This window comes from Sorex fumeus, unplaced genomic scaffold (genome assembly GCF_029834395.1).
Source record: "Sorex fumeus unplaced genomic scaffold, SorFum_2.1 ptg000197l, whole genome shotgun sequence".
NCBI classification, from domain to species: domain Eukaryota; kingdom Metazoa; phylum Chordata; class Mammalia; order Eulipotyphla; family Soricidae; genus Sorex; species Sorex fumeus.
In genome coordinates this window covers 1,280,726-1,296,225 of record NW_026606254.1, presented here as the reverse complement: position 1 = coordinate 1,296,225, position 15,500 = coordinate 1,280,726, and the positions used below count along the sequence as shown (strand labels likewise).

Below are 15,500 nucleotides of genomic sequence, written 5' to 3'. Positions count from 1 at the left end.
GGCAGCAGCACGGAGCGGAGCAGCTCGCGGTTGCGCGCGGCGCGCTGGGCCACGGTGGCGCTGGGGGACAGCGGGGGCAGGTGCAGCGGGGACCGGGGGCGGCCGGCCGCGCGCTCAGGGGGCGGCCCCCACCAGTCGACGCCGCCGCCGCCGCGCGACCACCCGGAGTCCCCGGGGCGCGCGCCGCCCCGACGGCCCGGGCACCCCTCGCCTGCCCTCTGCGGGGCTCGCTGCTGGGTGGGGGGCCGCGGCCGGGGCATGTCTGGCCCCCAGGCTCAGCTCACGGCATCCTGACAGCCGTGCGGGCGCCGGCGCCCCGGGGCGCCGAGTCGGGGGCAGCCGCCAGCCTCCGGGCCAGCGGGGCGGCGCCCTCCAGGCTCTGCAGACTTGGGGGGGGCCCTCGGCCGCCCCCGCGACCAGCCTCTGTGTCCTCACCTGAGTGACGGAAATAGTGACCTTCCCCCCTCCCCTTTCCTGAGTTGCTGTGACGTTGCGGGCCGCCGTCCCCGGGGGGCGCCTGGCCCCTTGCTCCGCAGACGGGCTTTGCAGAGACTTAATTTTTGCTTGGGGGCCCGCACCCAGAGGTGCTCTGGGGCCACCCCAGGCTCGGGCGCGGGGAGCGGCTCCTGGCCGTGCTTGGGGGGGGGGGGGCGCGAGGCCGCGCCAAGGAGTAGCCAGGGCTCATTAGTTCACTTGTCAGTGTCCCCCGCCGCTGGCACCCCAGAGCGCCCCGCCCTGAGAGCTCCGCGGTTCGGTTTGGGGGGGCACTCCTGCTATTTCCCCTCGGCCGGGGGCCAGGAAATGTGTCTCCTCCTTAGGAAGGGCCCCCGGGCCCCCCACTGGACCCTCCCAGCTGCAGCCCAGGACCTTTGGATGGGAGGGAGGGGGGCACCCAAGAAATAGCCCCAGAATCTGGGATGCTGAGCCTGGAGCAGGTCGGGACATGCACCCCCCGTCCCCCACTTCCACCTTGGGAGATGCAGCCCAGGTCTGTCTCCCACGACTGAACACAGGGTCTCGAGGGGACGGCAGGGTCCTCCCTTCCCCATCCCAGGCCCGGGTCAGCGCCAAGATGTTTGTTGCTTCACACTCACCCTAGTGGGGCTTGTGGGGTGGGGAACCAGAGAGGGGCCCTAGAGTTTAGGGCCCCCGGACAGGTGGACCGCCCCTGATAGGCCCATCTTCCCGGCCTGGTCTCTCTGCTGCCCCCTCCCGGCTGGCCGCGGGACCTGTCTCAGCTTCATTGTGATCCATCCTGGGCCAGTGGGCGGGGCTGCCTTGGCCAGGGCTCCTGGCTCTCCTGGGTGACTGACTCCCCGAGCCAGAGGGTCCCCAACTTTCAACTCTCTATTACTTCCCAGAGGCCTGGGTGGGCCTCTTGGGGTGTTGGGGGCTGGGGGCAAAGGGCCTGGAGACTCACAGGAAGATTTTAAGGCCCTGCTTGGCCTCTGGCCTCCTATGGGGCCATTCCTTTCACCCAGTGCCCCGAGGCACGGAGCACTGGGCTAAGAGTCATCATGTGAAGTGGGGGGCCAGGAAGACACTACAGCGAGAGGGGTACTTGTCTTCACTCAGCTAACCCAATTTGAGCCCCAGCACCCCATAGGGTTCCCTGGGCCTTGCCAAGAGCAATCCCTGAGCACAGGTGGGTGTGAAAGAAAGAGAGAAAGAAAGAAACTGACATTTTGTGGGGTTGGGTTTGTACTGTTAATTTTTTACTTTTGCTTTAAAATCACTATCACTATCACCCTGTTGTTCATCGATTTGCTCAAGCAGGCACCAGTAATGTCTCCATTCGTCCCTGTCACGTGCTAGTGTAGCCCAGTGGCATACTGGGGGCTCTTTCAGGGTCGGGGAATGAGGACCATCATTGTTACTGTTTTTGGCATATCGAGTAAGCCATGGGTAGCTTGCCAGGCTCTGCCATGCGGGTGGGATACTCTCAGTAGCTTGCTGGGTTCTCCGAGAGGGATGAAGGCTCTTGGGGCAGCCTCTAATCACCTTTACAGGTTTTCCCAGTCAGGTGTATATGTGGGCAGGATACTCAGTAGTCTGCTGGGTTCTCTGAGAGTGAGAACGATAAGAGGTTGCGCGGCCGCAAATTCCAGGAGCTTGGTTTTATGGTCTCTGGATCCTGGCCATTGATGGAGTTACATGGCAGTTGGTGGGTGTAACTGTCTAGCTACTGGAAGGTGGGGAGAGCTGGGTGGAGGAGGCCCAGTCCCGAACCGAGCAGGCTTGGAGATCTCAGCCCCGGGTCCCGCACACCTGGGTTCCTCTGCCGGTTCCTTCATGTGTGAGGTTCGTCTGAGCGTGTGGAAAGTGGTCTCAGCATGGCTGTGACTGGGTCCCAGGGGTCTTCAGCTGCCGGGGCTCTGCTCGGGGCAGAGAGGAAAACTCAAAGCCCGTTTTAAAATCATTTTATTTTTATTATAACACCGTGGTTTACCAAGTTGTTCACAATAGCTGTTTCGGGCATTCAATGTTCCAACAACCAAGCCCGGCACCTGTGTGCCCTTCCCTGCACCAGTTCCGATTCCCACCCGCCATGCCAGCCTGCCCCTTCACAGCCACAAACAAACTTACTTCATATTTCTTGTTACAGCACAAAGGCAAATGGCGTTATAAAAAAATAGACCAAGAAGAGTCCATGTGTGATCACTGTCTCATCTCGCCATGGCTGGGTAGGTTGGTGCTAATTGAATTTTCTGTGGTTTTCTCTCAGAGTTTGGTGGTTTTCCAAGAAACTTCCCCATCAGATTTGCTGTGGCCCTACTGGGCTGACAGTTGTATGAAAGTTGGCAGTGCCCGGTGCTCTGGGGACGGAATGGTTCCGTGGCTCGGCGGCTGCTTGAGGTTTCTGGGCCTTGTCAGAGGGTATTGGGTGTGGCTGCAGCTGCTGTGCCTTCAGGCAGAAGGGGGCTCCGCCCAACCTCATTCTGAGAAGGGTCCTGAAGTTTTCAGCCACCAGAGTATTTGGGGTGATGGGGGTGATTTGGGGAATTTCTAGTTTGTGGGTCCGCGTTATTTTGGGGAGGCATTCTTGGAATGCTCAGGGTGCTTGGAGGACCATATGGGATGCTGGGAATTAGTTGCGGAGGGGGGATGGGCAAAGCAAGCACCTTACCCGCTGTACTATCTCTCCCGCCCCACCCCATGTTGTTTATTTTTTTTTAATCTGGGTGGGTGTGGAATTTTATTTTATTTTTTTGCTTTTCTGGGTCACACCTGGCGATGCACAGGGGTTACTCCTAGCTCTACACTCAGGAATTACCCCTGGCGGTGCTCAAGGGACCATATGGGATGCTGGGAATCGAACCCGGGTCAGCAGCGTGCAAGGCAAACGCCCTACCCGCTGTGCTATCGCTCCAGCCCCCCCCACCCTATGTTATTTTAAGATGCCAGTTGCTAGGGGTGCATGATGGAATTTGAAGAACCCCTCCCGTTTCTGACCCAGTGACCACCCCTGCAGACTCCCTCCCTCCCCACCCCACCTCTCTCTCTGCCACAATCTGCAATGCCCAGGGGTGACTCCTGGCTCTGCACTCCGAGATCCCGCCCGGCACTGCTGGAGGACCTACGGGATGCCTCATGCCTCATGCCGGGGTTCGAACCCGCGTCCACAGCGTGCAAGGCAAGCGCCGCCCCCGCTGTCCTAGCGCCCCAGCCCTGCACACGCGTTCTCAAGGCCTTGCAGCCTCGGAGGGGCGGGTGCACGTGCTGGTGGGCAGGCCCGGGGCGGCTTTAACTGGCCGAGGAGGCCAACCAGGTGGGGCGGGGCGGGGCTAGGGGCGGGACTTCGACGTCCGGGCTCCGCCCCGGAAGTGACGCGAGCGGACAAAGGCCGCGCGGGGCGGGCGCGCGGACGGGCGCGTGTGGCCGGGGCCGGTTGGGGCTCGCGGGGGTCCGCGCCGCCGCCGCCTCTGCTTCCTGCCGGGCCCCGGGGGTCCCGCCCGGGGTGAGTAGCGCGAGGCGGAGGGGGCGCGGCGGTGCAGGGAGAGGGGCGGGATCCCGAGTCGTCCTGGATGCGGGGGGCAGCGGGGCCTCTCGGCGCGTGTCGGGCTCCGTGTGCGCGCGCCGAGCCTCAGTTTCCCACCCGGGGAACGGTGCGCGGGTGGGGGGGGTGTGCTGGGTTGTGCGGGGCGGCGGCCGGACGCGCCTAAGTCGCCAGTCTGGGACGTCGCTTCCCTCGGCCGCCCAGGGCCCCACGCGAGCCCCCCCCACGTCCCACCCCGCCGACCCGCATGCAACCACCCGGCCACACGGCCTTGAGCCCGCTTGGCCCCGCGGGGCGGCGCGGGCGCTTCACCGCCCCCCTGCTCGCTCGAGGACACTCCCGCGGAGATGAGAAAGGGCAGCTGCCGCTGGGCAGGCCTCTGGGCTCGCGGGGTCCAGGCCCCTTAGAGCACGTGCCTTGCAGGTGTGGGGCCCCGCCCCGCATTCCAGCCCCCCACCGCAGACTCCATCCACTGGACACTTTAGGATTTAATTTGGGGGGGGCTCACCCGGCGGTGCTCAGCGTTTACTCCTGAGTCTGTGCTCAGGGATCAGTCCTGGCGGGGATGGGACCTGGGTTGGCCGCATGTACTGGGAAGCACCTTACCTGGAGCTGCGCTGTGGCTTCAGCTCCCCCATACACACCTGGGGGAGTGCAGCCTCCCGTGAAGGTGGGGTCGCAGCCCCCTTTCTGCAGAAACACTCCCTGGAGCGAGCACAGTGTCTGTTCATGCGCAGACAACCCTGGTAAAACCGGGAGTCCAGTAGGGAGACGCTGGCCTTGCATACAACCGTCCAGACTCCCATCCCCGGCATCCCATATGGTCCCCTGAGCCAGCGAGGCCTGATCCCTAAGGCCAGAGCCAGGAGTAAGCCCTGAGCATCGCCAGGTGTGACCCCAACCCCGCCTCGCCTGCCCCCCCCCCCCCCAAAATACACAAAAAAGACATGCGTGAATCAGTCACAGCCTTTGTGGCATCTTCTGCTTTGGGTTCCATCCCTGTTTCAGCACCCCCTGTCACTGTCGTCCCCGAAACCTCACCCACAGGGCTAGGGCCCCCTACCCTGCTGCCTGCGGCCCCCACCCAGTCCCCACTCAGCTTACACCTTCTCTTCCCGGGAACACTTTGGGGGCTCTGAGGCGTGTGTGGGGGGCACTGGCTGTTTGGCCTCTGTGCCCCTGACTTTTTCGGTCCTCCTGTGTCCTGTGGAAGGCCAGCTGTCCGCAGAGTCTGAGGAGCGGCTGTTGGGACAAATGCCCTTTGCATGTCCTGGTGTGTTCCTAGGAGCTGCCTTGGGAATGTGGTTATTTGGGGGGGGGGAAGATGTCTTGGTATTTGGCCGAGTTGGGCTGCCTCAGTGGCTTTGAGATGACTAGAGGCTTGGGCGAGTTTGGGGGAGGGGGCGTGGCTCTGGGTGTGAGCCTTGTCCCAATTCTGTGACCCAGTGGCCGAGAGCCCTGGGATTGGGGATGCTGTTCAGGAAGCGCCCACCCACCCGTCACCTCTTGCTTGTGGCCAAGGCACTGAGGAGGGTCAGAGCCGGGTCCCCGGGCACCTGATGGCTTTGCGACACCCCCTGAGCACGTATGTGGACACGGCCAGCACCCTTGACCCTCAGTGCGCCAGTATGTGACACAGCCTGTGCAGTGTCCCAGTCCCCTGGAGGCGCTGGCCCTGGGGGGGGGGGAGGGGCACCTGCTTTGCTGTGGGTGGGCCTGGTGCTTCTGGAAGATTCCTTCTCCAAGACTGGTTCAGAGTGCAGGCCCAGGCTGGAGACAGTGGTCCCCAGTCCCACGGGGGTTCCTGTGTGCCTCCTCAGGGTGCCCTTGGTGTTGAGGTGCCCCTTGACCCTCCTGGGCTGGCCCTGTGTCCGGGGGTGGGGGGGGGGCCTGGGTGATGCCCTGCCCCTCTGCGCCCGTGGCCCGCCAAGCCTGGCACTACTGCTCCATGGCACACAGGCCAGGGGCCCACTCTGCCTGGCCAGCTGTCCTGGGCAGGTCCCCTCTGACCGTTCTGCCCTCGTCAGCAGAGGGGGAGCATCCTCCGTGCTGGCCCCGTTGCCCTGGAGCTCAGGGTCCTGGCACTGGGGACCCCCTCGGCCCTTCCACGGGTGTCTTCCTGGTGCCAGGTGTTTGCCAGGCACTGAGCGTCTGGGGGCTCCCCTGCACCCATCAGGGCAACTTCCTTGCTCAGCAGTTCCTTTCCTGGGCTGGGGCCTGGGGCCGTCCAGCACCTGGGATCAGAAGCCAGTGGGTGAGACAAGAGATGGGCACTCAGGTGACCTGGGTGGGGAGGGTCAGGGTGGACGCAGGGCACCCCCTGACCCGCCAGCCTGCCCCCAGGCACCGCGCACTATGGCGAGCGAAGTGATTGAGGACGAGAAGCGCTTCTACGCCAAGGCCAAGACCTATTGGCAGGAAGTCCCGCCCACGGTGGACGGCATGCTGGGGGGGTACGGCCACATCTCAGCCATCGACATCAACAGCTCCAGGAAGTTCCTGCAGAAGTTCCTGAGGGTAGGCGGGGCTGGGAGGGCGAGGGATTCTCCTTTGGGGTGTGGGCCCTGCGCCCTGCGCCCTGCCCCCTGCCCATTCTGCCCTTCTCCCAGTCTTGCTCACGCAGACCTTTGCTGCTCATTTTATTGTTTTTCGGGTCACCCAGCAGTGCTCAGGGCTCACTCCTGCTGGGGCTTGGGAGGCCCCACTGGGTGCCGGGGATCAACCCCAAGTGAACTATGTGCAAGGCCAGCAGCCTCCCCACTGTCCTCTCTCCTGCCCTCACCTTTATGGGGTCTCAGAAACGCGGTCCCTCCAAGCGGGCGCGACTTGGTCGCTGGCAGCCGCCCTAGTCCCTGTCCCCAGTGCCGAGTGGAGGGGCTCCAGGTGGGCAGGACCTGGCGCACTGCCCCTCCCAAGAGCCCTTGCCCGCTGCTTCCAGGAAGGCCCCAACAGGACGGGTACGTCGTGTGCCCTGGACTGCGGCGCGGGCATCGGCAGGATCACCAAGCGGCTCCTGCTGCCACTCTTCGAGGTGGTGGACATGGTAGACGTGACCCAGGACTTCCTGGTGAAGGCCAAGAGCTACCTGGGCGAGGAGGGCAAGCGGGTGCGCAACTACTACTGCTGCGGCCTGCAGGACTTCAGCCCCGAGCCCGGCGCCTACGACGTCATCTGGATCCAGTGGGTGATCGGTGAGCCCACCTGCACCCCAGGGCCTCCCCAAGTGGGTGACCTGCCGTGCCTGGAGGTGTCGCTGGGGAAGGGGCCGTGTAGCCCGGTCCCCACTGCCGGGAGCTGGGGCGGGACTGGCACAACCAGGCAGGCACAAAACCCCAGCCCGGAGGACTCTGGCGCGTCCCTCCAGCATCCTGTGTCCCCCCCCCCACACAGGCCACCTGACTGACCAGCACCTGGCCGAGTTCCTGCAGCGCTGCCGGCGTGGCTTGCGGCCCAATGGCCTCGTAGTCATCAAGGACAACATGGCCCAGGAGGGCGTGATCCTGGACGACGTGGACAGCAGTGTGTGCCGTGACCTTGAGGTGGTCCATGGCATCATCCGCCGCGCGGGCCTCAAGCTGCTGGCCCAGGAGCGGCAGGAGAACCTGCCTGAGGAGATCTACCACGTGTACAGCCTGGCCCTGAGATGAGGCGGCCTCGCCCCCACTCAGCATGGGAGAGGCAGGACCCAGAACCCCTGAAGCCTTGGCGCCAGGGAGGGGAGAGGTGGGTGGGCACCCACGGCTGCCTCGGGGCGGTGGGGGCGCACTCCCCGTCAGGCAGGCCCTGGAGGTCATCCCGTGGCCTGCACCAGACACAGCGAGGCCTTGTCACCCCCTCCCCTTAAGGCATTTCTAACTGAAAATAAAAGGGTGGACCTTGATGTTGCAAGGGGTCTGTCCAGGCTGGAAAGGTGTGTGTCTGTGCTATGACCCCCAAAGCCCCAAAGCACTGGCTCCCTCTGTCCCCCAGCTGCTGGGGGACCCTTTACCCTGGGAGGTGGCTACAGGACCCAGCGAGGAACAAAAGGAATGGGTTTAATTCTGTAACATAAATATCTGTCCCGAGGCTGCAGCCGGTGGCCAGTGAGGCCCAGCCCAGCTGGGTGGACGCAGGCAGTGGTGCTGCGACAACACCCCCATCCACTGACTGGTCTCCAGAGGATGGGGTTGGGGGTCCGAGGTCCCCTACCTGGCACATCTGGGGGGAGGATCAATAGGACCGAGAAGCCAGCGCCGGGTCCTGCTGCGACTCCTGGCGCCGGCGACCACTTCCTGGTGCTTGCATGAACTCAGCGTCCTGCCGCCGCAGCAAAGCCCAGCGAGCAGTCCCTCAAGGCGCGGCCATGGAAGGGCCCGGCAGGCAGGACCCGGCCGCCCCGCTCAGGCATCCTCGTCCGAGGCGCTGCTGTGCTCGCTGAGCAGGTACCACTTGAGCCTGTCCGGGAGCGGCAGTGTCCGGACCTTGGCGTCCACGGGCCAGGGCTGCAAGCAGAGGCGGATGGACACGCGGCACAGGTGGCTGAGCGGCGGCGGGCAGCGCTCCAGCTGGCGCAGGGTGCCGTGCAGGGCCTGGATTCGGGGCGCCAGGCTGCCCACGGGGCGGACGTCGAAGTTGGCGGGCAGCTGCAGCCGCCGGGAGCTGGTCACCATGAGGTCCAGGACCGTCTCGGCCTTGCGCAGCAGCTCCCGGTGGCTCTCGTCCTCGGCGCAGCCCGGGTGCGAGCAGAGGCGTTCGAAGACCACGTGGAAGCCGGACCAGCAGGCCGCGCCGTGCAGCGAGCAGTTGTAGGCCGCGCCCGACTCCAGCAGGAAGCGCAGGAGCCGGAAGTGCAGCTTGAAGCTCTTGAGGCAGATGTGGGTGAGCGACTCGTGGGCCGGGCACTCGCTGGGGTCGGCCCCGTGCGCCAGCAGCAGGCGCGTCACTTGGAAGCAGAAGCGGTTGATCATCGCCGCCTCCTCCGGGTCACCCCCGACCGTCTCGCCCAGCAGGAAGATGACGCAGGTGAACACCGTGTCCCCATCCTTGGTGGTCACCTTGACATCCGCTCCTGGGGGGAGGGGGAGGTCAGAGGGCAGGAGGTGAGACAGGCCAGGCATGGTGCGCCAGGGTGTGGGGGGCCAAGGCACACCTCACCTCCCTCCAGCAGGAGCCGGATGCTGTCGGTGTTGTGGATCTGGACCCCGTCACTACTGGCCAGGGCGTGGAGCAGCGCGGTCTTCCCTGGGGGACAGACGGGTACATCAGAGAAAGAAGCGACAGCACAGTGGGAGGCCGCATGGGGTCCCTGTGTCCCCCTGGCCCTCCCCCCTCAGCACAGCAAACCCTGAGCACAGAGCCAGGAGTCAGCCTTGAGCACTGCTGGGCGTAGCCCACGCGCACACGCAAGATAAGGGCCCTGAGAGACAGTCGCCTCTTTGTATTCACAAACAGGCCCAAGGCCAGGAGTGGGCAGCATCCTCCAACCCCAGGCCAGCATCTCCCACAGGAAGCCCTGGTTCCACCCAAGAGGCCAAGGCCTGGGACCCCCACCGGGACAGGCACAGCCTATCTCTGGGCTTTCGTTCTCCCTGTCCTCCCGCACCCCTGCCAAGCAAGGCCACTCCACCCGGTCTGTTGGTCCCTGGCCCCACCCGGGGGGCACCCACCGTGCTTGTCAGCAGCGTTGACAGCTGCGCCCAGCTCCAGGAGGCGCCGCAGACATGGCAGACGCTCGGGCTCCTCGCTGGCCAGGTCCAGGGGGCTGCTCTCGTGGATCTGAGCCCAGGGCGCAGGCGGTATTGGCTGGCGCTGTGGCTGTGGGACCCGCCCCGCCCACCGCACCCCTGCCAAGCGAGGCCACCCTACCCGGTTGGCCAGTCCCTGGCCTTACCCGGTCCCTGCGGTTGATGTCGGCCCCGTGGCGCACCAGCAGTTCCACCATGTCAGGCTGGTTCCGCAGGACGGCGATGTGCAGGGCCGTGTAGTAGGTGACCGGGTCTGCGGGCAGCAGCGTCAGTGCCCTGCTGGGACCCGCGCACGCGCGCGCGCACACGCGCCGGCTGCCACTACTGATGGGTTGGGGGCTTGGGAGCGTGACCCGACCTCGTGGGGGGCTCAGCCCAACCCCACTGCCACCCCGCTCTCCTGAAGCCGGGTGTCCCCGGGCCTCGGCCCCTCCGGGAACCCAGTAGCCAGCAGGGCGACCTGCCCGGCGGCAGGGCCTGTGTTCTGCGAGCCTGGGGGGTGTGGGCGAAGCATAGCCTTATCCCCCACCCACACCCCCGTGCAAGGGTTGCAGGGTTGCAGGGTCGCAGGTTCCCCACCCCCCACCCCCACCCCCCCGCCGCCGACCTTCGAAGCCGAGGTTGGCCCCGTTCTGCAGCAGGACGGCGGCGGGGCGCGCCAGCCCCAGCTCGGCCATCTTCAGCAGCGCGTTGCTCACGCCCTCGTGGTAGAACGGGGTGTGCTTCTTGCTGGCCAGCAGCTCGGCCAGCGCCAGGAGCCGGCTCTCCTCGCTGGCCCTGGGGCAGGACACACACGGGGCGGGGTGGGGCGGGGCGGGGCAGGACGCGCGCGGCTCAGCAGGCCGGACCAAGCCTCGCGCCCCGCGCCCCAGGTCCTCGGTCGGGTCGGTCGTCGGTGCCCGGAGAGCCCCCCACGCCGGGCGGAAAAGGGGGTGTGCGACCGCCCGGGTGGGTTCCAGTGGGTCTCCCGCAGAGGCCCCCTCACTCCTGCTCCACCGGGGAGCGGGTCCTCGCGCCTGCGACCTCCCTCCTCCTCCTGCACCCGTTCCCCACTGCCCCCGGGGTGGCCTGGACAGCTCCCGGCCGGCAGGGATGCTCCGGCCAAAGGCCAGGCCACGCCCCCCGCAGCCCCCCAGTCCCCCGCGAATGCCCGAGAGCTGGAAACGGTTCGGCGCCGCCGAGCTACGGGGCGGGAGGGGGGCGCGACCTCCCGGGTGGGCGCGGCCGGGCCCGGCCCCGGGGGCTGGTGCGGCAGGACGGCCCCCAGCTCCGCTGCGCGTCGGGACCCCCGAGCCCCCCCTCCCGCCCAACAACCTGCACGGGGCGCGGACGAGCCCCCGGGGCCGCCGCGTCGGCGGTGGGGGTGGGGGGTGGGGGTGGCGCCTCACCCGTCCGGGGGCTCCGGCCGCTCGGGGTCCTGGATGCCCAGGGCGCCCAGGATGGCGTCGACCAGGGGCTGGTACTCGAAGATGATCCTCCGGAAGCCGTGCAGGAAAGGCATGTCGTCGGCGTCCTCCGCCCCCGGCGGCCCCCGCGGCCCCCGCAAGCGTCCCGGAGGCCTCGGACCCGCCAGCGTCCCGCAGAGTCCCGGCGCGCGCGCGCCCAACCTCCCGCCAGCCCGCCCGCCGGAAGTGACGCGCCGCTCCGCGCCGCCAGCGCGCTCCGCGGCCGCCGGGACAGCACGCGGCGCCCCCTGCAGGCCCGGAGGACCGTCCTCCCGCTCGCCCCGCCCCGTCCAGCCCCGCCCCCGCGGGCGCCCCCACTGGTCCACCACGGTCCGCCCTCTCCAGCCCTCGGCGCTGCCCAGCCCGGCTCCGGCCTGCGATCCCAGCCGTGGCCGCCAGGCGCCGTTCGAGCTCCGCCCAGAGGATGCGCGCGCTGGGCCGCTGCGGCCCCGAGGACGGGCGGGGTCGGACCAGCTCCTTCCCACGCCACCCCCCCCTACCCTCTCGCCCAGCCGGTGCCCACCCGCTCCCAGGCGCCGTGGAGATGACTCTTTAGTCCGTTCCCAGGAGCCTCCCATTGAGTCAGGGTCTGTCCACTCGAGCATCTGTGAAATGGGGCTCGTGGCCCTGGCCCCAGGGCCCTGCGCTGTGAGGTCACAGGGCTGGAGTCGGACCACGTCCAGCACACACGGGACTGGACCGGGGTCTTTTCCGCTTCACCTGGTTCTTGCCTTCCCAGGCAAGATGCATCCCGGAGTCCGGAGCTCCGCCCTGATCACCCACTCTCCCGACAACGCCACAAACCAGCAGGCAGAACCCTCCCTGAGCATCCTAAACCCAAACAAAACAGAACTTGCCGTTGGTGGAGGTGCAAGCACATGAAACCTAAGCTGGGGGTCACGTTATTTATTTATTTTTAAAGTCGGAGCTTTATTTATTTATTTATTTTTGCTTTTTGGGGTCACACCCAGCGATGCACCGGGGTTACTTCTGGCTCTGCACTCAGGAATTACCCCTGGCGGTACTCAGGGGACCATATGGGATGCTGGGAATCGAACCCAGGTCGGCCGCGTGCCAGGCAAACGCCCTACCCCCTGTGCTATTGCTCCAGCCCCTATTTTTGGTTTCTGGGCCACCCCTGGAGATGCTCAAGGCTTTCTCTTGGCTCTGCACTCAGGGATCACTCCTAGTCGAGATTGTAGTATCGCTCTGGTGCTGGGATCACTTTTTGGGGCGATGCCATTTTCCTTAGGCCACGCTGTCCAACTGCCGCCTCGCTCATCCCAGAGCTGGACCCTGATGCCAACATTCTGCCAAGTTGGTCTGCGGGGCCTCCCACCCCCACTGTTAGTCTGGGAGTGCCTTGCCAATCTGGCACTTGCCAGAGGGAAGTTAGAGGGGCATTTAGAGACACCCCAACCTTCCTTATGAGGAAATGTTAGACGTAGACCAACTGTGCACGCACACACACACATACACACACAGAGCACAAAATAGTTTTCCCTGGGAAAACCCAAATGGGGTCCAAGGAGAGAGGACAACCGGGAAGGCACTTGCCCCAGTTCAATTCCGGTACCCATATATGGTCCCTGAGCATCGCCAGGCATGATCCCGGTGCACAGGGCCAGGAATAGCCCCTGAGTCCAAGAGGCTGTGCTCTTCGACAAAAGGGGATCACTGCTCAACTGCTGGTACAATTGTTAGGCTACCCAGGGGGTCCCACTTGACAGTATAGCAGAGTTCTTTGTAGGGGGGGGCGTCCTTGCTCACTTGATCCCAAGGCCCTGCATAGCACAGGGTGGGGTTCTCTTGACCTTGCGTCCTTGATTCCAGGAACACAGGGGACAGAACTGGCATCTAGTGGAGACTCACAAACAACAGGTGAGCGGCTGGAGGCCTGGATGAGACGGAGTTGGGACGTGGGGGCATCTTCAGCCCAGACGCCACAGACTTGGCCATGGGCAGGTCACAAGTCAACTGAGAAATTGTCTCCGTCCGTCCTGGCCTGGACGTGCAAGGTCAAGTTGAGGGACTGGCCCCGCTCTCACCATCTCCAGGGCAGGCTCCCCTCACTGCCCCCACCCACCTCTTCCGCCTTCCAGCTCTGAGTCTTCCTTAGGACATTTGGTTTTGTGATGCGTTTGGGTCTGGGTTTGGGGGCTACCCCCAGCGATGCTCAGGGGTTACTCCCGGCCCTGCACTCAGGAATTACTCCTGGTGTGAGGCCGAGAAAGAACCTCATATGCGCCATGACAGGCTGCACTTCAGCAAAACAAGCAGTAGATCTAAGTTTCTATTCCCACCCCCCCGCCAAGAATTCCCTGAGACTGTCCTTGGCCAAAGCTGGAAATCCCCTAGACGCCTCTAGCCAGTCCCATGATAAGTAGGATATCTCTGGGCACAGCAGGTGGGCATGACCAATTAGCTCACAGACTTGAGACTGCTTCATCACAATTCTTGGGAAAACTGCCAACTGTAACCAGCAGCTGTGCCAACTAAGCTCGGGGCACCATATGGGATGCCGGGGATGGAACCCAGACCGAGTGCATGCAAGGCAAATGTCCTCCCCGCTGTCCTATGGCTCCAGCCCAATCTCTGGGTCTTCCTAAGCTTATGTCACATTCCTCCTGTACCCTGCCTGCTCTGTCTGGTCACCTCTCACACTGCTTTACCCAAATCCACCATGACCTCATCTAACATACAATTTTTGGGGGGGAAGGGGGGAGTCATAAGCCAGGTGTTTGCAGGCCTGACTCTTGGCTCTGTGCTCGGGGCTGACTCCTGGCAGGGTTGGACCCAGGGTTGGCCATATACAATGCAAGCACCTCAGTACCTCCCGTGCTATCTCTCTGGCTATGCCAAACCCCAATATCTTGAGTTACTCCTGACTCTGTACTCAGGAATTAGTCATGGCGGTGCTTGGGGGATCATATGGGATTGAACCCAGGTCAGCTTCATGCAAGGCAAACGTCCTGGCCCCCAAACCCTAACTTCTGAATAAGGTCACCCTCCTAGGCACCAGGAGCTGGGCTCCTCTTTCAGGGATCCAGGAATGACTCCCTGATCTCTTGACTTCGTGTTCTCACCTGGAACCCAATGATCCTCCCAGCAGAGTCTTGGAGCCAATAATAGCTTCACTTGATCACTTGATCACTTAACATCCCGTTATTCATCGATTTGCTCGAGTGGACACCAGTAACGTCTCCATTCGTCCCTGTCGCGTGCTAGTGTAGCCCAATGGCATCTGCTCGTTCTAGGAACATGAAGAGCCTCAAACCGTTCGTTCAGGGTCTTGACGAAGAAGTGTGACTATTTCGTAGATAGGCGGCCACACGATCTTTTGACATCCCGTGGAATCCAGTCGGTAATGGTTCTAGTCCAGTGGTCGTCTCCAAATCTCATTACGTGTCCAGCCCATCTGATTTTCGACGCCTTGGCAAACAAGACAGTGTCCCTGATTCTTGACCGTTGACGGAGGTCGGAGCTCCGGATTCCTTATCTCATTTGAGTGAAGCGTGGTAGTCCAAGCATAGCTCTTTTGAATCCTCTTTGGGAGACCAGAATAGCGTTCTCATCCTCTTTTCGCCGGGCCCAGGTCTCTGAGGCGTATGTTAATGCAGGAAGAACAGTGGAATCGAAGAGATGTGCCCGGAGCTGGAGGTTCTTCATCCTCTTCAATAAAAGCTTTTCCAATCAGAAATTGACAGTTGGAGCCAGAGAGATAGTACAGTGGGCAGAGCGTTTGCCTTGTACATGGCCAACCCAGGTTTGACTCCCCTAAGCTCGGAGCCAGGAGTCAGGCCTGAGCACTGCCAAGGTGTGGCCCAAAAACCCAAAAGAAAGCGAAACTCATTTGCAGCCTGGCGACCTGTCACATGGTGAACTAGGGGGCTCTCGCATCTGTCTGGGGGGTGCATCCTGCTGACCCTCTAGCCCTGGGCCCCAGAGGGCCTGGGCGTGACCCTTGCTCCCACATGGCCCTCAGGCACCGCACCGTGGAGCCAGGCCCTGCCGCCTGCCTGTCGCCAGGCTCCTGTCGTCGGAGCGCCCCGCGCCCTCTGACCTCCCTGTCAGCGAGGGCGGCCTGGTTTCCTCCATCTGCCTCCCATTAGGCCCCGACGCGCAGGTCGCTGATTGCGGCCTGGAACCTTCGTGCTTTCTCGCTGCTGGCCCTCCCAGCCCGGCCAGCCCAGCCACTTCCTGCCGCCAACTGGGGCTCCTCAGGGACAGGATGGGGGGTGGGGGGTCCTGGCAGAAACTGTGCCCCCACGCTCAGGGCATTTGGAGGCGACCATACGCTTTGAAGCACTGTTCGAAGTCAATCAAAAGAGGGGC

The 15,500-nt window shown here is 64.0% G+C and overlaps 2 protein-coding genes across 2 annotated transcripts; one reads left to right on the top strand and one right to left on the bottom strand.

Annotated features, from left to right (window-relative positions):
• Positions 1-3,853: 3,853 nt before the first annotated feature.
• On the top strand, positions 3,854-7,712 carry NTMT1 (N-terminal Xaa-Pro-Lys N-methyltransferase 1). The gene is made up of 4 exons (XM_056108167.1): positions 3,854-3,958; positions 6,341-6,514; positions 6,936-7,188; positions 7,388-7,712. The coding sequence occupies exons 2-4, from the start codon at positions 6,353-6,355 to the stop codon at positions 7,642-7,644; spliced, it is 672 nt and encodes a 223-aa protein (XP_055964142.1). The 5' UTR covers positions 3,854-3,958; positions 6,341-6,352; the 3' UTR covers positions 7,645-7,712.
• Positions 7,713-8,015: 303 nt separating this feature from the next.
• Positions 8,016-11,286, bottom strand: ASB6 (ankyrin repeat and SOCS box containing 6). Its single transcript, XM_056108166.1, has 6 exons — positions 11,109-11,286; positions 10,328-10,497; positions 9,867-9,973; positions 9,643-9,751; positions 9,131-9,217; positions 8,016-9,044 (listed from the first exon to the last, which is right to left on the bottom strand). The coding sequence occupies exons 1-6, from the start codon at positions 11,219-11,221 to the stop codon at positions 8,377-8,379; spliced, it is 1,254 nt and encodes a 417-aa protein (XP_055964141.1). The 5' UTR covers positions 11,222-11,286; the 3' UTR covers positions 8,016-8,376.
• Positions 11,287-15,500: the final 4,214 nt, after the last annotated feature.

Coding starts and splice junctions, on each gene's coding strand:
- ASB6 (XM_056108166.1), bottom strand. CDS start 11,221: ATGCCTTTCCTGCACGGCTTCCGGAGGATCATCTTCGAGTACCAGCCC. Junction 9,974..10,327: donor GGCCAACCTCGGCTTCGAAG/GTCGGCGGCGGG, acceptor TGCTGCCCGCAG/ACCCGGTCACCTACTACACG. Junction 9,218..9,642: donor CAACGCTGCTGACAAGCACG/GTGGGTGCCCCC, acceptor TCTGTCCCCCAG/GGAAGACCGCGCTGCTCCAC.
- NTMT1 (XM_056108167.1), top strand. CDS start 6,353: ATGGCGAGCGAAGTGATTGAGGACGAGAAGCGCTTCTACGCCAAGGCC. Junction 6,515..6,935: donor TCCTGCAGAAGTTCCTGAGG/GTAGGCGGGGCT, acceptor CGCTGCTTCCAG/GAAGGCCCCAACAGGACGGG. Junction 7,189..7,387: donor CTGGATCCAGTGGGTGATCG/GTGAGCCCACCT, acceptor CCCCCCACACAG/GCCACCTGACTGACCAGCAC.